The 22,176-nt window shown below is 42.9% G+C and overlaps 1 protein-coding gene across 4 annotated transcripts in view; it reads right to left on the reverse strand.

Annotated features, from left to right (window-relative positions):
• LOC115801621 (uncharacterized) overlaps positions 1 to 22,176 on the reverse strand; it is a 169,576-nt gene that overhangs the window by 68,635 nt on the left and 78,765 nt on the right. For 2 of the 4 annotated variants that reach the window (XR_016392743.1, XR_016392742.1), the window contains exon 2: positions 21,413 to 21,475. Coding sequence is in view for 1 of the 4 variants with exons in the window: in XM_089909183.1 (XP_089765309.1) it covers positions 21,472 to 21,475 (4 nt within the window). In the remaining 3 variants the exon portion in view is untranslated. Of the gene's footprint in view, positions 1 to 357; positions 21,476 to 22,176 lie in introns of those variants that run through there. The other 2 variants (XR_016392744.1, XM_089909183.1) reach the window with 2 other exon arrangements.

Raw genomic sequence — 22,176 nt, forward strand, 5'->3', positions numbered from 1 at the left:
GAGCTATTTGTAATGAGGTGGATAGACCTAGAGTCTGTCATACAGAGTGAAGTAAGTCAGAAAGAGAAAGACAAATACTGTATGCTAACAAATATATGTGGAATTTAAGGGAAAAAAATGTCATGAAGAACCTAGGGATAAGACAGGCATAAAGACACAGACCTACTAGAGAACAGACTTGAGGATATGGGGAGGGGGAAGGGTGATCTGTGACAAAGCGAGAGAGAGGTATGGACATATATACACTACCAAACGTAAGGTAGATAGCTAGTGGGAAGCAGCCGCATAGCACAGGGAGATCAGCTGGGTGCTTTGTGACCACCTAGAGGGGTGGCATAGGGAGGGTGGGAGGGAGGGAGTCGCAAGAGGGAAGAGATATGGGAACATATGTATATGTATAACTGATTCACTTTGCTATAAAGCAGAAACTAACACAGCATTGTAAAGCAATTATACTCCAATAAAGATGTAAAAAAAAAAAAAAGATGTGGGATGAAGACTAAGTGACTGTGGGAATTATGATCTCTAGCACATCGTAAATACTATAAATCTTGATCATGTAAAAATAATGACATGACAAACAAAATCCAGAAGACAGAGGAAAGAGATGTGGGAAGGTAGTGATAATTCAAATTACCAAGTTTCTCATTGCAGAGTGAGCTCATTGTCTGTCAAATTTGAAGCATACAGTTAAAAAATAAATTTGCCAGTCTCTTTATGGTTTACATAATCTCTTTCCCTCTCCTGCTTTTCTTTTTCTATAATCAACTTTCCTACCTTTATAGGGATCATTCAGGAACTAATATTGCTCATGGTAAAGAAATAGTTACCCAGAGTTCATCAATCCTTCAGGTACTCAGGGTCATGGCACGTGACTGTGTATGCTCTGCACTGCATAGCACTAACAGGTGCCTTTCATAGGGGCTGTAACATGGATGGGCCCCTGCAGTTGTTCAGCACTCACTTGTACAACTGTACATGGCCACCCAAGTTTACTATAGTTTTCTTTTCTTCTAATATTCAAGTATAGTTAAGGTTAATACTTTTCCATTAAACATAGTATATATAAAATGATCCCACTGAACACAAGTATTTTTCTTTAATCTGGTACTTAGGATGCAGGTTTAGGAGTCATGCTGCTTAGGTTTGACCACTGGCTCGCTTTGTGATTCTGGGCAAATGACTTAGCCTCTCTGTGTCCCAGCTTCTTCATCCATAAAATAGAATGATTACAGCCCAAGTGGTAGTTGTGAAGATTTAATGAAGTAATCCACGTAAATTGCTTAATCTGTGAAACTAAGAAGATGAGTTGGCAGCCAAACATGTTCAACTTGACTGTAAGGAGAGAAACAAAATGAAGGGCTCTGGTCCTGCTTTGTGATCCCAGAGGGGTGGCTCATTTGATTTTAGTTCAGCAGAGAATTCTGCCCACCTCAGGGATTTGCCTTTGTTCCAATTTCCCATGGTTTAGAGTTGCAATAAGACTACCTGGGTATGAACCTTTTAAATGTCCATCAAACGTGACCCAAAGAATAAATCTTGTGCATGTTTTGCTTTTCTAGAAAAAAAAAAAGCCCAGGTTTTAAAGACTGTGCATAGAAGCTATTACAGTACAGCTTTCAGCAACCTTAATAAGTAAATTCTAATTTTTAACATTTGTAAATTGCTTTGAAGAGTTTTAGTGCTGGTGGCCTGTTGTCATTGATTTACAAATTTGATAACCAAACTGGGTGTTTGGTGAATTGTGACTTCCCTTCTGTGGGCTGCACAGGACTCTGTTGTAGCTTCTTCACTGTATTAAGCTCATTCGTCACCAAGAAAAAAGTGACAGGAATGTAAACAGCAGATTGTCGACAACGCCTTAACCAATATCATAAAGCACTTTCTGCGAACATTATTTATTGTTTAGACCAGGGAACACAAATTTATCTTGTTTTGAGGAGAACAGACGTTCATTAAGGAAGATACTGTGCAGGATATCATCAAAACCCAATATCTTCCTGCCTAAAATTCAAACGAGCCTCACAAAATTAAACGCTTTGTGAGTTTTCAAATCCCTAATTGGCGCTGGGCCCTCACAGAAACCCACACTTGCGTTTATGCAGAATTAATGCAGCTGGCAATCTCTCCTGGGTACATCACTCAGATTCACTACAGCTTTCTAGATGGTTCCCTCTAGCATCTTCCTTTGGCCTGTCATCGGCCCTTCCCAGCCATGCACCAAGGGGGCCCAGCCCATGCACGTTCGTGAGAGGTATCTTAATATATTTTTCAGAAAAAACAACAATAACAACCACACCTAATCCTGTAAAGCTGAGTTCTGCTTCCTTCTGATTTCCTATGGATTCCCTTTCTGTATCTACACTTGTGTACCTCTCTCATCAGTCTGCTCAAGATTCCAAGTTATAGCACAGGACTGCAGGCTCCCCATATTCTAACACTCTCCCACCCCCTTTTTGAGGACTTAACATTTAAAAATAGATTTTACTTGTTTCTTTTTTAAAAATACCTACAATATTCACATGGTTTAAAATTCAAAAGTTACAAAAGCACATACAGTGAACTTTCCCTTCTTCACCTGATTCCCCAGATGCCCGGTTCCCTTCCTCAGAGGCATTCTATGCTATCATTTTCTTGCATGTTCTTCCAGAGCTACTATATATTTAGTTTCTGCCTTGCTTTTTCAACTGACATAAGTATACTCTACACAAAATTCTTGTTTCTGCACTTGACAATGTGTATGCACTCTATGAAGAATGGTCTATCTGGGAACAATGTCTCTCTTCTGACAGCTTCAGGAGACGCCCACGTGGACTAGGAGGGAAAATGGTCTATGTCTCAACCACGGAGGTAAGTGCAGTCATCTCCTCTAAGTGTGGGGAGACAGACACACACCCTACATCCTCTTCAAGACTGAAGGTAACAAGGCAACTTCTCAATGCCGAGCCAGCACTGGATACTGAGTAGGTCTAAACAGATATTTGCCAACTTATCAATAACCAAAAATGTTGAACCTATAGAATTAAGGAATAAACATATTGCAGAACTGGTAAAAGCTGTTTAGAACCCATTAAAGGGCGTTTGTGGTAAAAACAAGTTTGTTTAGTACCTTTTTCTTGAGGCAAGTGTACACGCACACACACATATGCACTAGCCATGGGGCAAGGGCCCAGGGTCCAGCAGGACTGGCAGAAGGTGTGACCAAGAGCAGCAGGGAGGAGAGGTAACCCTAGGCGTGAGTGCAAACCAGAGCACATGGAAGGTGACAAGGGCAGGTCACCAAACACCAGGGCTGAAGGGCAAGAGTGAGGCCAGAAACTGCAGGTGAGGCAAAAGCTACGATGCCAAGAAGGTCAAGAACTAGAGAGGAATAGCAGAGAGGGTAAGAGAAGTGTTCAGGAGATAGGATGGGAACCAAGGAAGGGCGCTGAGGAGTTTGCTCCCATGGCTGTCTAGCTGGGGAAGAGCCTGGCCAGCTCACCCGAGAGCGCCAGACCAAGTGATTGGTGGTGTAGCCCGTGTCTGGGCAAACCACACGTTCTGTTTGTTTGTTTGTTTGTTTTTGTCATTGTTGTTGGTTTTTAATTAATTAATTTATTTATTTTTGGCTGCGTTGGGTCTTCGTTGCTATGTGCAGGTTTTCTCTAGTTGCATGGAGCGGGGGCTACTCTTCATTGCAGTGCGTAGGCTTCTCATTGCGGTGGCTTCTCTTGTTGCGGAGCATGTGCTCTAGGCGTGCAGTCTTCAGCAGTTGTGGCATGTGGGCTCAGCAGTTGTGGCTCGCAGGCTCTAGAGCAGAGGCTCAGTAGTTGTGGCACACAGGCTTAGTTGCTCCGTGGCATGTAGGATCTTCCCGGACTAGGGATCGAACCCATGTCCCCTGCATTGGCAGGCAGATTCTTAACCACTGCGCCACCAGGGAAGTCCCAAACCACACAGTTTAAAAGGAACAGCTGCACACTTGGTGTGTTCTTCAAAGCCCCCCCAGACGCCCACTTGAATTCAATCCATTTAACAATTATCCAAGAACAGTCTCCTTGTTCTAAACTGTACACACGGTAGGATCAAGAATTCAGTGAGAGCTTTTCCCTCCTTTTAAAGACGATTAAAACAACTGGACCAAAAACAACAAAAAGTCTTTGATATAAGGACCTTAGAGGTTATAGATCATGTCTGATTATGGCCATGAACTAATTAGCTGGACAGGGATTTACATTTTCTTTGATGACTTAAGAAGTCCTTCAGGCTACTTTCATTAAGGGGCTATCAAAATCAGACCAAAACATCAGGGAGCCCATATTCAAGCCTGTCACCAGGCCTGGAGAGAGCAAAGGGTCTGGAATTCCCAGGCAAAGTATTTCCCATCAACATTTTCCCTCCAGAGGAGTTCCGCCTGTAGCTCCATTTTAGCATGTCTCGGGGAGGGCTTCTCCAACAGGACAACCCCATTGACTCAGAACCCAGACAAGCAGAAGACTCAAACAACCGGAAGTAGTTCCCTAAGCACATCCTTTTGCAAAAAAGTAGCATCAGTCCAGAATCAGATACTGAGGACATAGTCACGAGACAGGTTCAGGGCATATGTTGGGCCCAACAGTTTACATCTTCTAACCTGTTGGACTGCACAGTGATAATGACAGCAATGAGGTCCTCGAAGATCCTAAAGCTCTTGTAAATTGCCAAAGCAAGGGTAAACTCATTTTACTAGCTTCAGTGTCAATGCATTTCGCCGAATTCTAGTTCTTTGAAAGTTGGTCACCTGAGTATAACCATGATAAATAACTCGGTAAGGCAGAGTGATTCATCACAACACACCAGATCCCTATCAGGCCAACTAAAGAGCAGTTTACCGAATCCAGAAGTACACTACTAAATCACTACTGCCAGAGACAGAGATCTTCTTTCCCACTGGAGAATATTAAGCTCATAGCTAACCCACACTTTAAAAACAAGTATCTTTATATTTCTGGTTTGTAAATTCAGCAGTGTCCCTCTCTGCAACAAACTGCTGTGACTTGAGGCCAAGGAAGAGTAAACCACCCTCTCGTGAAATCTTGCTCCAGTGGACAAAGCTTAAAAGCTTATTACAGAACAGCTGAGGTTTCATGGACTACATCAAAAGCCCTTCTATCTAGAAACCTTGCTCAGTTTACCTTGTGCCCTGTCAGCCCCCTCATCAGTCACTGCTGGCTAGACACTGGCGGATCCGACAAGTGAGAAGCCTGTGGCTTTGTGTGCTTCCCACATGCCCACAGACCACGGGCCCTAGGCTCTGCTTGCTGACCCCACTCCCCACCCCCTGGTCCTCAACCCAAGCAACTCACTCCCGGTGTTGCCACCACCCCATAAATACATACCTCCCTCTACTGTCTTGGGTATCTGCTCTCAGGCATCACTGAAGTAGCCATAGCGGTTTATTTCTAGGTAATTCTCCTAGACTTAATTCATGTTAAGCTACCTTATTATTTTGAATGCGAATCTGTATTTTAGATATTTTTCAAAAATACATTTCTTTCCTCTTCATTCTTTCACATCTATCCACTACCTATTGCTTCAAAGAATTAGCAGATTAATTAGACCATAAAGTGTGAGGATTCGTGGTGATGTGACAAAGGGCTATGTGACCGAGGGCAAAGACCAAATGCCTCACCATCATCACCACCACCATTATTATTAACTTCCTCCTCCTAAAGAAGAAAAGCTAACACTTTGGTGCCAGGGCCTATGCCAGGCTCTTCAAGGGCATCACCTTACTGAATTCTTATAGTTGTTCCTGGAGGGAACAGCTGTTATAGTCTCCATCGTGTAGATGAGGAAACTGAGGCCTTGATAGATTGACTTGTCCAAGAACACACATCTAGAAAGCGTCAGAGTCGGAACAGTCAGACTCCAGGACCTGGGCTCTTAGCTACTAGGCAATACTGCCTCCCATTGTGGCTGGTCAAACTCTTACAAAGACCACTCTAAGGCCCTTGAAGAGGGCAGTCCCATGTTCAGACAGGAAGCACAGCTAAGGCTTTCTTAATCCAGCTGTAGTGCAGCAGATGACTGAATGGCCTTATGCAAATCAAATTTTTAAAAATCAAATCCTATTCTAAATTCACCGGGGAAGCTTGCTTTATTTCTTCACAAAGAGAAGAAAAATGTGATTATTGCAATACAATTAGTTCCAAATGATCTATCTGGTGAGCTTTAATTTTTATGGATATGACTACCTTAGAGTTGGGTTCAACTGCTGGTCCCTGACCCCCCTTAGCCCCAATTCACCCCCTGCTGACAATGTGGGTAACTTGTAATCCAGACAGAAGAGAGAGAAAACCTACATCCCCAGTGGCCAAAAACTGCTGGCCAGAGGGTAGAGTGGCAGGAATCAGTGTTCCTTTGCAGGGAGAAGGGGGAGGAGGAGAAGGAGGTAGCCTGAAACACGCATGAAAGCAGCCTTGCACGATGGCTAATTAATTCCTCAGTTAGCCCACTACATATTGCTCAGCTCCAGCAGCAAAATGAACTCAGCGGTGCCGTGAGTCAGAGACCCTTCATGAAGCTGTTTGAAATCCCCTGAGGAAAACAAGAGAGTCAATAAATATCATCATGTCATGTGTCCATGCTGCTTCTCCTGCAGATGAAATCAGCGGTGTGTAGCTTGAATCTTACCATAATTCCATCAGCACTGTGCTGGATCTGGAAGGCGGGGCCTTCAGCTCCAGAACTGCTGTCAGCAGACACTCCTCATCCACTGGCACCATCAGAGATGCCTCAGCTGCAGAAAGCCACTTTGCCCAAGGTCATGTCCTTCCCAGAGGAAGCCCACATCCAGTCACTGATGGAGGAAGGGTTGTTTACAAAGGCCCAGCCACAATGGCCCAAACTGGGACAACTCTGACAGGCTGTTCCAGATCCAGAGCTCTCCATGGGGTTGACGGAGGCTGTGGACCTGCACGGCCACTCATCTTCTCCCTCTGATCCACCTTCCCTCTCCCACAGGTGTTGATCCCAGGAATGGGATCTAATAAACATCCTTCACACTACACTCCACCTCAGAGTCTACCTACCAAAGAACCCAGCTTGTAACAACATCTACACAAGCTATTATAAAACAAAAGTTATTATATTAAGTGGAAGGGCCTTACGTTTATTGTCTATAAAATCTTGGAAGCTAGAGCTTCCCTGGTGGTGCAGTGGTTGAGAGTCTGCCTGCCAATGCAGGGGACACGGGTTCGTGCCCCGATCTGGGAAGATCCCACATGCCGCGGAGCGGCTGGGCCCGTGAGCCATGGCCGCTGAGCCTGCGCGTCCGGCACCTGTGCTCCGCAACGGGAGAGGCCACGACAGTGAGAGGCCCACGTACCGCAAAAAAAAAAAAAAAAAAAAAATCTTGGAAGCTAGAACTAGAGTTAACTGAGAATTTGTGTTTCCCCTTTTGATGGTGTCAATATTAGCAAGAATGACTGCTTACTATTTTAAATAAGGTACAACTTATTTATCAGCCCATTTTTCTTCTATGGGAAGTTCATCTGTGGATAAAACTATTTGGATCTACTTTACTTTTACTTGGTAGGTGTAAAAGATTGCAAAAACGATTACAATTCTTCCCCTTCCTGTACCTGAGCCTTTAGCAACGTGACTGCAACCTTTCCCATCAACAGGCAGGCTAGCCCTCGAATCCGGAGTACCCCTGTGACTTGCTTTGACTAACAGAATGTGGTGGAAATGATGCTGTGCAGTTCCAAGGCAGTCCCTTGAAGAGGCCTTGAACAATTCTGCTCTCTCTCAGATCCCTAACCAGACACCATGTGAAAAAGCCTAAGTTAGCCAGCTGGAAGGTAAGGAGACCACGTAAAGCAGTGACAAGCTGACCAACCTGGAACCACTCTACAGTTCCCAGCCAACCCAGCAGACTCACGACTGAGCCTTCCCAGACCGGAAGAACTGCCCAGCAAAGCTCAGTCCAAAGTGCTGATCCACAGAATTGTTAGCCACACAAACTGCTATTGTTTTAACCCACAGCTATGGAGGCAGTTTACTCTGTAGCAAAAGCTATCTGATAAAATAGAGTAGCTAGTGGTTATCGCCAAGATTGATTCTGGAAAATGAGCTTTTAGGCATATTGGTCCATTTCCAAAAAACCTGACAACCAACATCACTGTTTTTCTCTCCCATCTCCCTTTGTCCTTCTTCCAAGACACGGATCTGAGTCAATGATATTGAGTAGATGGGACGAAATACAGGAAAAATTCTATATGGGTGCAGTTAAGATTTCACTTTACAAATCGCTCAAGAAAAGACTGCATAGTCTAAGAAATGAACTTTCAACCAATTATATAGGAACAGATTTGTGGTTAGGTTGGATGTTTGAGAACCATGATTCTGAAAGTCCCTATGTAGCCCGCTGTCTAATGTTCCTCTGTCCTATGGACACAAAAGTGGGGAATTGTAACAGACTCCCTTAGAGAACCTTTAGGAACCCTGCAGCTTCCCTTGCCTGCTATGGATTACAGCAAGTATAGAAAGAAAGAATATCTCTACTTTTCCAGTAATAGAATAAACAGTCTTAGAGCTTTTTTTAAAAAAAAAATTATTTCAGAGCTTGACATTGTATTGTTTCTATATCTAGTACAAAATGTTTGCTGGCGCTGCAGACATTTCCTAGAAAAAAGTCTCGCTGGTCTCTGGCCCAGGTCCTGACATAAACCTGGGTCTCTTTCTGATGCTGTGATCGTCCAGATAAATTTGCGCCGAGCAGCTGTTTCCAACTGCTGCCTTGACACAGAGCGAGGGGTGCATTCCTCTGATACCTGGTGCCCGTGGTGGTTTGCTGAGTCATAGTTAAGACTTCAGAAATCAGACTCTCTTTACCTCAATCTCCAAAGCAAAATTTCCTACAAATTCAATGTCAGTTCACATAGGAACTTTAAATCTCTGAAAAACCCTTCACTTTCTGATACTTTTTATTTCTCCAACCTTGACATTTAGGATGCATCTGCATTAATGCAGCCACTTCCTGCTACCAGCAGCCAGAAGAAGAAGCTAAAAGAGACAGAGCGTTTACATGCCTAGGAGGTGGTAGCCACCTGTTGACTCACCGTGTGGACACTCAGGACCTTCCACGTGGGCAGCTGGCCCCGGGCAGATGTACATGATGAGTGTGCATGCGCTAGCAAGGTGCCCAGAAGGTCCTATGAGCAGGTCCCATTAAATCTTCCTAAATTAGGGCCCTGACCTCTCAATAACCTCTTTATATTTGCGTGAGTCCAGCTGCACGGTCACACTGTCATTTTTATGACAGGGTTTTTGCTTAGAGAAAGATAGGGACATGAATGACAGTGGCCTCACATTCGTCAGCAGCTAGAATGTTAGGAAGAACTGAAACGTGTGGTTTCTCTTCCTAACAAACTCCCTTTAGGTATTTTCTACCCCACTCGGTCCATGCACATACACTCATTCACAAATACAGGGCTGTCGGTGTTGGCGGGGGGGTGGGGAGCGCTGAGGACACGGGTGTGGGTACATTCGTGTGACATAGTCTCCCTCCTTTCCTTTACGGGGAGGTAAAATCTGATCAAGATGAACATCTAGTGTGGTCTTCAAGGAGAAAGTTTCAGGATAGCCCAAGGCATGTGGGCGTGTTTGTGTCTGTGTATAAGGCGGAAGGGGAACCCCATCAGCTTTACCTGTGGGCTAAGGTGACAATGGAGGACGCAGACATGCATCCTCCTAACTCCTCTGAAACAGGTCCTCATGGGACCCCTCCAGCTAATGAATGTGCAAGTATCTAGTGAGCTCGTAAGGCCACGTCTGTTAATTAAAGAACTGCTAACAATGTCAGGGGACACTTCATAATCATGTTATGCATTTCTGAACTTTGTTTGTTACATGTTTTAAAGTAAAACATAGAGTTTCTACAATTATAACTTTTAAACAGATGTTCAGTATTTTGAAGCTAATAAAGGCTGGACAAGTGCTTATAAGAATTCTATGCATTTCTAGGTGTCTTACAGCGGGAAAATAATCCTGTGCAGTTTGAGCATTTAGGTCCTTAAACAAAGGTTTTAAGTTTTAAGAAGTGTAAAAAAAACAGATGAACTATATGTAAGAACTGTTTATGAAAGATGAAACGTCAAAGGGAGCATGAAACAAATAAAACTACACAAATGAAGAGAGAAAAGGAAGACGAATTCAGTAAGAAGAATGCAAAAATAAGAGTTCAGTAGAAAGGATGGTTAAAAATGTGTAGAATAAATATAAGACTTATGAAAACAATCTTGGGCTGAAATTAAAAAGAGAAACCCAAGAGTAAATAAACAGGAGTACTGCAAAGTAAGGCTTTGGGGACAAGAGTTAAATGCAATAATATTTTGTTAGTAAACACTAACGTTTTCTCAGAGTGTAATGTAATTCTGGGAAGAGCTATGCTGAGTGCACAGAACTCTCAAGGTGTCTGGTCACCTGTGTAAGCACCTGTGTAAGCACCTGTGTTGTAGCACCAGCTGCTGGCGTCACCGTCTTTGACTGGCTTAGTCACTGGCCAGTCAGGAACCTCAGTACAGAGGGCCTAGTCACTGCTTAATTGGCTATGGCTGTGTTTCAACACTTTGTTCTCATGGTGTTACAATAACAAAAATAATAGCAACTGTTTAAATATATTTTTCATACCTAAGCTTTATTGAGAGCTTACTATTCTCTAGGCCCAGAATTTTCTAACCTCTTCACATGTAATATGGCATTGATCCTACTAGAACTATATTATCCTAATCTACAAACAAGGGATCTGAGACAGAGTTACTAGTCTCAAACTCAGATTAGCCTTTACCACTCTTCAAATGTCAGAGCTAAATTTATGGAGTAACATGAAGCGTAAAACTGCACCAAAGGCCTGGGATGCTCAATGCCAGAGCTTTGCGGCTTGTTCCCAAACCACACCGGGCCATGCGGCACTGCAGTTTTCTACATCCATCTCCACTGTTTCCAAAGGGAGCCTGTGAGGTGCCTCACAATCACCTGAGCCCTGGACATAGAGCTGGAGTCGCACAGGTTTATGGCCGACAGTAGGCACTATCTTTAATCCAAGCTAGCTAAGGAACTGAATGACCTTGTTTACTGAAACATCTCATTAACTGCGCAAGGCAGTACAATGGCTAAGAACAAAAGAGGGGCTGCTGTAGAGTCGGGCCTAGGTTCAAATCTAAGTCTACCACTTACAAGTAAGATTATGGGCAAGTAATTTACCATCTTTAAGCTTCTGTTTCCTCCTACGCTGCAAAAAGATAAACAGAATTAGGTTTTACCTGCAGTATGAAGAATTTAAGCGAAAAATCCATAGACTCAGGTTTCCTAGAGTCAGCATTTCTAACACCTAGAAGGGTTTGCCAGGTAGGTTACAGAATTCCCTTTTCCATGAACCTTCAAAACTGTGACACAGCCTCATGAGTCACAGGAGTTTCAATGAGACCTTCCCCCCTTCGGAGGGCAGTACTGGTGGTCTGGGAAGAAGCCACAGGTGGTCCCTCTGGTCTCTTCATATCAGTATTAATGATAGTCTTTTGCTTTTAACCTATTTGCTTGACAAAAGATAATTTTTACCTAATGTAATCACCATCTCGTTTGCCCACATTCCAAGCTTTATTAAAATAGATTAGAAAATGAAGATATTTCTGTTTGAAAATTATCAGCCACGTCTGTTTCAAGATAGCAGAGAGCCCCCAGTCAAACTTAAGATGTGTCTGACACTCTTTATCAGTGAGCCAAAATGTATCAAAACCAATTACTTCCAAGCATCAATGAAATAAATAAGCAGAGAGACAGATGTAAAATGAGGAATGGTTACATTGAACAAAGAACATAATCATCTTTTGTGCCTGAGCATTAAATTTGATTAACTTAGGTCTAGTCTATTTTTGTGGTAGGCAGAAAATAGAAAGATGGGTAAACAAACATAGAACGTACAATCATGGGTTTTAGGCACCTGTGATGAGAGAGTCTGCCTGAGTGAATGAATTAGGCAGCTGCCAGTTCCACTTGGAGACATTGCTAGAGAAGGTCAGCTCAGTGTTTCTGCTCCAGGGCACACCAGACCCAGGAAGGAGTTGCCTAACAGTACAGGAGTAGATACAGATTCATTCCATCTATGGCGAGGGCCCACCACACGACCTCCGGAACGTATCACACTACCTGAAACTGCCTGTAACGGAGGAACGCTCCATACGAGCAAGTGAGCAACTCTGAAAATTCATTCCGTTATTCCACAATGATCGTGTCCTACACATGCCAAGTCTTGGGCCGTGCTGGGGATACGATGGTGAACAAGACCTAATCCTCGCTCTCAGGACACTTAAGGTTAAAAAACACAACTACAGAAGAAGTCACAATCAAGTATAATGAGAATCATGATAGGGGAAGTAGAAGAGGGGTATGATAGGAACCCTAACATAGTCTAGGGGTCTTGCTAAAAAGAAATAAAGCCAGACACCAGTTAAAGGTAGTAAAGGCAGATTTTATTCGGTAACTACTGCAGTAGGGGAAAAACTGAGCTCAATTCCAAAGCCAGTATAGACAGATAGGGGTTCACAGCCAACAAGCAGAGTGAGGGGGGTCAGTGGATGGAAAATTACTAAGAGGACACTTCAAGGGTTAGGGATTCTTGCTAAATTGGCCTAACAGGATTTTTACTAAAGGCAGGCCAGGGACTTAGACATCAAGGGCGGGGGATGAGGAACTTGATGAGATATCAAAGGTGGTCAGACATCAAGGAAGGGGGGATTCTCACTAAACTGTCTTAGCAGGATTCTTGCGAAAACTGGCCTCAGCAGGCTAAGGACAGGACCCAAGGACAAGGTCTAGTCAAAAAAAGGGCTCAGAGGAGGCTGTCTAAAGTTTGGTCAAGAAGAAAGTCTTTGCCAGGGTTCTTGTTGCACAGAAAGGAGTATTTCAGCTACAAACTGAAAGCTGACTAAAGTCGGATTAGGGCATATCCTTGGAAGAGAGAAGAGCATGTGTGAAGGCCTCAGAGTTCGGGGAGCACAGTGCATTTGGGAAAGTGAAAGAAACTGGTTACGACTGGTCAATAAAGTTTGAGGCAAAGAGGGTAGGAAGTGAGACTAGAGGCATAAGCAAAAAAGAGCTTTGGGGGTTTTGTAAATCTTGTTAGAAGCTCAGATTTTGTCCTACGGCCAATGGGGAAGACTGAGCTGGGGGAGTAATATGACTTGATTTATCTAGCCTGCAGAGTGGAAGGAAGAGAGACTGGAGGGGGCAAGACTGGGGGCAGGGAGTCCAGCTGAGCACGTGCTGCAGTAATTTGGGTGTGAGTTAATATAACTTGGATGAGAGTGGTGGCATGGAGCTAGAGAGAAATAGAAGAATTAAGTTCTTTAGGAAATAAGAATAATAGGACTTCGGGCATGAGTTAGTGGGAGAGAGAAAGGTAGGAGTCAAGAACAACTCCCAGGTTTCTGACTTTGGCAAGTGGATGGCTACTGAAGTTAGGAACGCTGGTGGAAGAACAGCTTGTGGGAAAAGGTTAGTTTGAAACATATCGAGTTTGAGTCATAAGACATTTGAGTTTGGAGCTCAGGTGTTGAAACCCAATTACCTTCAGTCCTATAGTGCCTTGCACTGTCTCTAGAGGGCTGATGGGGCCACCTCCAGTCATCCTCACTGATTATCAGGTACTTGGTCTGAAGACTCACCTAAACTGGGGAAGGTGGGAAGGTGGGAAGTCAGGAGACAGATGTTGGAGAAAGGGGTAGCCAGATAGAAAGAATAAGGAGAGGGACAGCCAGTAGAAAGAGAATGTAGGAAACATCAAAAAGAGTAATTAGCTCCTGTTTTCCCTCTCACCTTTCTGGAAGCCACCCCAGCCCTGGCCCAGCTTCTAAGACCAAGGTTAGGAGGTATCTTTCACCTTCCACAAATTCACACACCATGGGGAGGATTAACAGTCTGCAGGAAACTTTTCCACAAATAATCTAATTTATAAAGTGATTTGGAGACAAATTACTGGTTAAGATTAAGATGCCTTCCCATATGCCTGCTTCAACCTGGACAGACCTCAGAAACATAAAGCTGAATGAAGAAAGCAAGTTGCACAATGAAACATAAATATGGAAAATCCTTTTATGGATACACACATATATGTAAAAACATGGTTAATTGTTACCTGAAGGGAAGGAGGAGGAAGAATGGGCTAACGAAGAAATGCAAAGGAGACTTCAACCATATCTGTAACAATTTTTTTAAATCTATTTAAAATAAAGATCTGAAGCATATTTGGCAAAATGTTAACATTTGCTGAATCTGGGAGTCTGGCATACATATTTATTAAAATATCTCATTAAAATGGCTGTATGAAATCTTTCTTATGCAAGAGTTCCAAATAATACAAGTAGATACTCTCCCTCCAGGAGGTAGAGCCTAACCCCATCCTTCCCAAGGGTAGGCTAGACTCAGTTCCTAAGGCTAGACATAGTAGGGGAAGGGATAAGTAGTGACCATACAGTGGAGAAACCTGGCAGACACCACCTTGGCCAAGCAAAAAGGTTTAATTATCACCAGAGATGTCAGGTGGTATCATGTACCCCTGATATCATGTGACAAGAAGAGCACTTTAACTCTTTGGTATCCTTTCCAGAAACTTATAATCATGTGAAAAACAAAAGACAAACCCATTCTATGGGATACCTTGCCAAGTACTCCTCAAGACTGTCAAAGTCACAAAAAACAAGGAAAGATGAGGAAACTGTCGCAGACAAGAAGAGACTGAGGAGATATGACAATTAAATGTAATGTGGTTACCTGAACTGGAATCTGGAAGAGAAAGAGGACATTAATCCAAAAGGTGGTGAAATTCAAATAAAGTCTGGAGTTTAGTTAATACAATGTACCAAGGTTTGTTTCTCAGTTGCAACAAATGTGTGGTGGTTATGTAAGATGTTAACAACAGGGGAAACTGGAGGATGAGGCATAGGAAAACTCTGTACTACTTACACAACTTTTCTGTAAATCTAACATTATTCCATCAAAAAAAGTTTATTTTTTAAAGAATGACTGTATGTCATCAAGAACCCTCCAACTCAAAATGAAGCCAATGAGGGCTTCCCTGGTGGCGCAGTGGTTGAGAGTCCGCCTGCCGATGCAGGGGACGCGGGTTCGTGCCCTGGTCCGGGAGGATCCCACGTGCCGAGGAGCGGCTGGGCCCGTGAGCCATGGCCGCTGAGCCTGTGCGTCCGGAGCCTGTGCTCCACAGCAGGAGAGGCCACAACAGTGAGAGGCCCGCATACAGAAAAAAAAAAAAAAAAAAAAAATGAAGCCAATGAGAAATCACCTGTACCTTTGGGAGTCGCAGCACATTATGAAAGTACAGTGGTACCTTATTTCCCAACTCAAATCAAGAAGGGAGTGCACCATGGGGGTCAATTTTTCAGAAAATTGAAACTAACCCTTCAATCACAAAAAAATATTACTTTCAGCAATTTTTTTTGATGGCAAGCCTTCAAAAGTAGATGATAAAGTTCCCTGCCCTCTGAGCAGAGAGCAGTAAGTGTAACTGAATCCTTTCTGGGTTAATCAAGGTCACCGGTGTGAACGTCTGTTATTACATCACACCAAGCTTTCAGTTTTCTTTACTGAGTCATGGAATTGGAAATGCAGAGGCCATCTCTCCACACCTAAGAAATGACTAAGGAGAGGCCAAAAATGATGGATGTGGATTAAGAATATGCCAGGTGTTTCCGTAACCACAGGTGAGCCAGCACGGAGTAGAAAGCATCTTCCACCCTCTCAAATAAGCAATTTAGCTGGAGAGCAGCTGGCAGCTGATTTCCCCTTTCTGTGCCTTTTCATGGTTTGTAACGCAATTTCCGTAGTTTGCTGAATGCAAAGCGTATCCTCTGGACAACTGAAGACCCCAATAATCCTTACTTATCTCATGCCAGGCCTGGGAGGCAGGTGGAGGTGAGGGGTAAACTCATTGATATTTTCAGGAGGGAGTTTAAATTGTGACCCTTTCCAGCTCTACTTAGGGAATATCTTCTTTATGATGTATACCATGGGGAATTATTTGGCTTCTATTACATGTAGGAGTGTCTAATAAAACCAAAGAAAGCAGTATGACATGAGTCTTGGTGACAGGTCGCCAGAAAAGCAGAGGAGGGGGATTAAAATCCTGACTTCCCACCAAGTCTTTTCTGTTATCCTCTTTCAGGGATGTACACCTGCCTGGGCTTTCTCCGTGGAAAGACCATGTCTCCCTGGAGCCCAACCATGGCCCACCTGCACCACCCAGTCAAGAGATGGGCCCCTCCTCTGGAAAATGGATTTCACCCAGCTCTCTGTCCCAGCTTGTCCTTCAGTCAACCCCCGAACCTTTCCTTACTCTTACATGAAGACAGGATTGCCAGTGCCTTCCTAGGGTATCCTTCCCTTGAATGACTTCTGCAACTAGAATGTAATCCCCTTAAGTACTACAGGCTCTATTTCCTGCCTAAATCACCTTGTTCAACGTCAGATGAGCTGAGTGCTTATGCAATAAATCTCTCCAAGTAACCAGATGAGGCACCAGGTGACAAGTGCCACGAAGAGGAGATATTTAAAGAGCAATGGGAGTGTTCAAGAAGCTTACTATGCAATGTCCACTTTGACACTTGTTTGTTGAAGACAGGATTTGAGCTTCTGTCAGCATCACAGATATAAATAAGCTAGGCTGAGGCCAGAGGTTTGGATCTGAAACTGTCAGCTAACTAATCTTAAACAAAAGATATCTTAATGTCCATACTCTGCCTCCCTTGCTCTAGGAAAGTATGCAAAGATCTGTACTCATTTAGGGCAGGGTTTCTCCCCTTCAGTACTATTCACGTTTGGGGCCTGATAATCCTTCGTTGTGGAGGGCTGTCCTGTGCAATGTAGGAAGTGTAGCTGCTAGAGTTAGCAAATTTAAACACAGCATTCCCAGTTAAATTTGAATTTCAGATAACCAGCAAGGTTTTTTAGTATATGTACATCCCACGCAATATTAATAGCATCTCTGGCCTCTATCCATCGGAGACCAGCAGCATTACCACCGTCCATCCCCAAGTTGTGACAACCTAAAATATCACCAGACATTGTTAAATGTCCCTTCGGGGGCAAAGCTGTCCCTGCTTGAGAACCACTAATTCAGGGTAACACATCAGAAGCCTACAGATCTGAACGTCTCTATCTTAGCTCCCAGAAATACTGTGTCTGGTAAAGTATCAGTGAATGAATTAGCCATGTGAGACATTCCTCAGCACGACTTACCGAAGTACTCATTTTGAAAACGTTACTTATTCTGCTTTTTAATGTCCCTTTGGGATCAGCTCCCTTTAGGTTTTCTTGTCAGATAGACTCTTGGCTCTCTTTCAGAATTAGCAGGCTCATTTTGATCAGATAATGTAAATTATGAAAACTACCATCTTTCCCTTTTTCCTTAAGTGCTAGAAAGCTTAGAGGTAAATGTAATGCTTAGTTGCAGAAACCATCAAAGCTCATGTGGCTAAATATTTTCTTTTTTAAAACAAACACCTGCATAGCGGCTTTTATATGCCACGTATATTTTAAATGCTCTACGAATACTACCTTCTTGAAATCATTCTTTCACTATAACAGCCTTATGGATAAGTACTATTATTATCCTCCCTTTGCAGGTAATAAACTGAGGTCATTTCTTTTTCATATTTCTATGAATTATTTCCTCCTCATCGTCATCCTTATTTTATAAGCCCCTTCAGATTCTGTTTAAAAGTCAATGGGGCAGAAGTTATTGTACCACACACCTCCACCACCGCAGGTCCCCTCAGCCTCCCATCTCTTGTTCCAAATACCACCATGGCTACCAGTTCCAACTACTTGCAGGTACACTTCTCAGAGCCCAGCCTCGTGCCCAGGCCACACCCCTCTCATCTCTCATCCTGGGCCTCCCTGTTCACATTGAGATGTGGGACACAAGGGATCTTGCCCCAGAGCCCAGAACTGTACAACCCATAATTACAGAAGAATAAACCCCTTGTGGTCAAGGCGTTGCCAAACAGGAGCCGGAAACTGGTAGATAAATTCATTCTCTTTTTTTTTCATTCCAGAAAGACTGAGATGCAGCTTTTCAGAGGCTGCTTCTTTAAGACAGAGCAACCAGGAGCACTGGGTGGCGACCAGCTCAGTTACGCCTGCTCCAATTTCTCTCCCTCCTTCCCTGCCTCACTCCTGTGTCTCTCAGGTCTCTGGCTTCTGCTCCTTGGCATTGTACCTCGTAACAAGCAGCAGCGACATGTCATTGTCTGGCTCTGCTTTCTAAGGAATCAGACTAAGACAAGTATACATAATTATAAACAAAATCACACTGAATGGAAGTGTACCTAGTTATTTCCATTAACTTCAGTCACTAATATTTCTTGTGGTCCAGTTGGAATACAATCGTGGAACAACTATCCCTAGCAGGACTTTAAGGGCCTACGCCATCATCTTTACAGCTGAGGATACCAAGACCCAGAGAGGGAAGGGGATTGCTCAAGATCACATTCCCTGTTACTGGCGTGTGAATACAGCGCAAACATTTATTTGGTGCCCACGGTGTCAAATTTCCACATGAATGATTGTATTCTGCGCTCGCACGTGCGGTAATTAGTATAACTGTCCTCACAGAGGGCCAGAAAAAGCGAAAGGAGGTGTTCAAGGCCACAGCTTTAGCAAATGGAAGAATCAGGCTTACATCAAGCCTCCAAACTCCACATATCTAGTTCTTTCCCCAACTGTTTCCCAGAGGTAGGGAAGTAGGCCCTGGCTGTCCTGGGAACTGGGTGGAAAACCATGATGGGCCTTGCAGGAAAACAGGCTTTCGACTCAAGTCCTAGCCCTGCCACTTAATAGCTTTGTGACCTTAAGTTACTTCATTTTTCTGAGCCTTGATTTTTAATTCTGAAAATGGAGATCCTAACATCTACTCAGAGTGTGGCTACGAAGAGGAAATGAGATAACATATGTCAATCTCCCACCGCAGTCCCTGTACACAGTAAGTGCTTAATAAATGTTGGCCAGTATCAGTTCTGTGGAATCAAAGATGGCTCCCAAACACAATATTAGCTTCTCTTTTGTAAGTGCTTATTAAGTGTCACACATGGTGCTAAGCATTTCCTATAGAAGAAGGAATCACTTCTAACCATCCCAGCCTCAGAGAGGGAAGGAATCGATGAAGGGGAGTGTCTATTAGTCAGTCAAGTTTGCCCTCATTGAACTTTGCCCTATCTGTGTAACAGTTTTAAAACAAATTTATAGCTTAGTTTTGTCCTAAGCAAGAACACTGTGAAGTATTAGGTTGGATGTGCTAGCTATATTTTTCTTATGCACATTAAAACATACATACTCTTCATTATAATTTAAAAGTGTTATTATTTAACATACTCAAGAAAAAATATGAGATAGAACAAGGTTAGCAAAAGGTTTATCACTGTTGAAACTAGAGTACATGGGGCTACACCACTACCTCTCTAATTTTAGGTATCTGTGAAATTTTCATAATAAAATAGTTTTAAAAATGAAATAAAACACAATTATCAAACCTGGAGGTGGGGGAGGGGAATGTTCTTTCACAGAGACCTAAACTTATCTCACATTCTCCAGAGAAGCAACTGTCACACCTTGGGAAACACTGGCCCATAATACCCGTGAGAAGGTCATGGCACAGGGACAGACACTCAGCCTTCTTTCTATCTCATAGGCTGCATCCTCTGTGCTTAGAACAACTGGTCACACAGATAAATGCCTGATTAAAGTTTGCTGAGTCAACGAATGAATGATTAGTACTATAAAAACCGGCATAATCTGAAGAGCCCCTGCCGTTTTTCTTTTACTGCTATGCCATTTGGATTCCATTACTGTGAAAAATACCTAGAAAGTTTCCATAAACTTCCACAGTCACATCTGGTTGGCACTGGATGCATTTTGCTAAATGAGATCAAATGTATTGTCTGATATTACTTGGCTACTACTAGTTTATATGTATTTGGTCAAAGAACCTCTTACCAGATGCTATTAAGGGTAAGTTTTAAAACGCTTTGTCACTTACCAGCAGGCCAACACCGACTGTGTCTGCTCTAAGCTGCTCTGGGACACATCCTCTCCCACTCACACATATAGCCAAGTGAACCCTACCACACTCCACAGATACTCCTCTGAAATATTCTGTGATCAGAGTCTGGTACCAAATTAGATATCTCAGTTAAAGGCTGAACACACTAGAAGGCTAAATCTATCTAGTAGGATAGAAAGGCCTTGGCAGGATCACTTTTTATGTATATAATTAGTTATCCTAAAAGACAGTCATAGTGTGCTGCTTTATTATGCAAAGCAGTTAGTATTATGCAAAATACTGTTTCAAGTTATAACATGATTTTTTTTTCCTTTGCTGGAAGATATGAGCTAAATTTCTATCAAATATCCATATACCTTTTGAAACACCTTATGTATTCAGTGTAACTCTTTTGAATATAGCAACAACAGAAGAGATTATATGACTAACTTAAATATCTAAAACAGCAAAAACTATTTTTTCTTTAAGTCTGAGAAATTAGAGCAGCAGTTCTACTTCGCTACCATAAAATAAAAATACAGAAATTAGGTTTCCAATCCCAAAATCTTTTTTCTGGAAATAGCTTTCTCTCTTGCTCATAGAATGAGAACAAGCCATCACATCATTTTTACGGATCTTTTTCAGAAATGAAGTGGCTCAAGAATGGTTAGAGGGACTTCCCTGGTGGAGCTATGGTTAAGAATCTGCCTGCCAACGCAGGGGACACGGGTTAGAGCCCTGGTCCGGGAAGACCCCACATGCCGCGGAGCAGCTAAGCCCATGTGGCACAACTACTAAGCCTGCGCTCTAGAGCCCGCAAGCCACAACTACTGAGCCCACGGGCCACAATTTCTGAAGCCTGTGCGCCGAGAGCCCGTGCTCCGCAACAAGAGGAGCCACTGCAATGAGAAGCCTGCACACCACAATGAAGAGTAGCCCCCGCTCGCCACAACTAGAGAAAAGCCCGCATGCAGCAACGAAGACCCAGCGCAGCCATAAATAAATAAATAAATAAATTTATTTTTAAAAAATGGTTAGAGAAGGAAGCGGATGCAGGATTGGTGGCTCCGCAGCCTCTAATTAGAGTAGCGCCATACGATGCACAGTCTGATACTGTATTAAGCCAGTGCACTTGGACCACCTGAGACAAAGCTGAGGATCTGTTTCACATCTTGTTGAGTAAACCAAACCCCAAGTATTTTTCCAGGGAAGTGATTAGAAGGTAATTGTCACTTGTAAAATTCTACATGGAAATAAAGTGCAAATGGTCCATAAACAAATGAAAAGATGCTCAATCTCACTTATATTGAAGAAATTAAAATTAAAATAGTACTTTCTCACCTCTTTGTTGGTCTATGGACATAGCCTTCTAACTGCTCTCCTTCTTGAAGATGGAGCAATCATCTAAAAACAAAAATCAAGTCATGTCTTTCCACTGCTTGAAACCCAGCTTCCCAGTTCACTTAATAGTTATATTTAAACATAAATTACATCTTTCTTTAACCTAAATTGTATCATTCTGCAACTTTTTGCATTTACAATGTCTTAGAAATCTTTTCATGTTAACACATAAAGATCTTTTTAGCTGCTGCATTAATATTCCATAGTATGGCTAAGGTTCACTTAGCTATTCTCTAATTAATGAACAGATACATTGTTAATAATTTTTTGCTGTTATAAATAAGGCTGAAATGAACATCCTATACCCTTCTTGTCACTTGAGAGTGTTTTTCCAAGGAAGATACTGAGAAGAAATTTTTTTTAAAAATGGCCACTGCCAAGTTGCCTTCCAAACCAGCTGTGGGGGCACCCCACCAGCAGGAGTGTGAGAGACCTACTTACACCTTTGCCAACATTTGCTTCTAGATGTTCTGAACTGTCCCGCTGTCTAGTTCCGTGACTTGTATCATTCTTTAATTCCAGAAATTCTTGTCTTTAATAATCTCTTTAAGTACTGTATCCCTCCCTCCTCTCCTTTTCCACCTGTGAAAGGTGGAACTTTTGAATCTACACTTTGTTTCTTCATTTTCCTTTCAAACCTCCCACCTCTTCCGCCCTTCACACTGCATTGCGGGAGAATTCCTTGACTCAATCTTACAACTCAC

This window comes from Delphinapterus leucas, chromosome 3 (assembly GCF_059928025.1).
Source record: "Delphinapterus leucas isolate spDelLeu-1000000601 "Yukka" chromosome 3, BTC_Dleu_Yukka2, whole genome shotgun sequence".
Classification (NCBI taxonomy): Eukaryota; Metazoa; Chordata; class Mammalia; order Artiodactyla; family Monodontidae; genus Delphinapterus; species Delphinapterus leucas.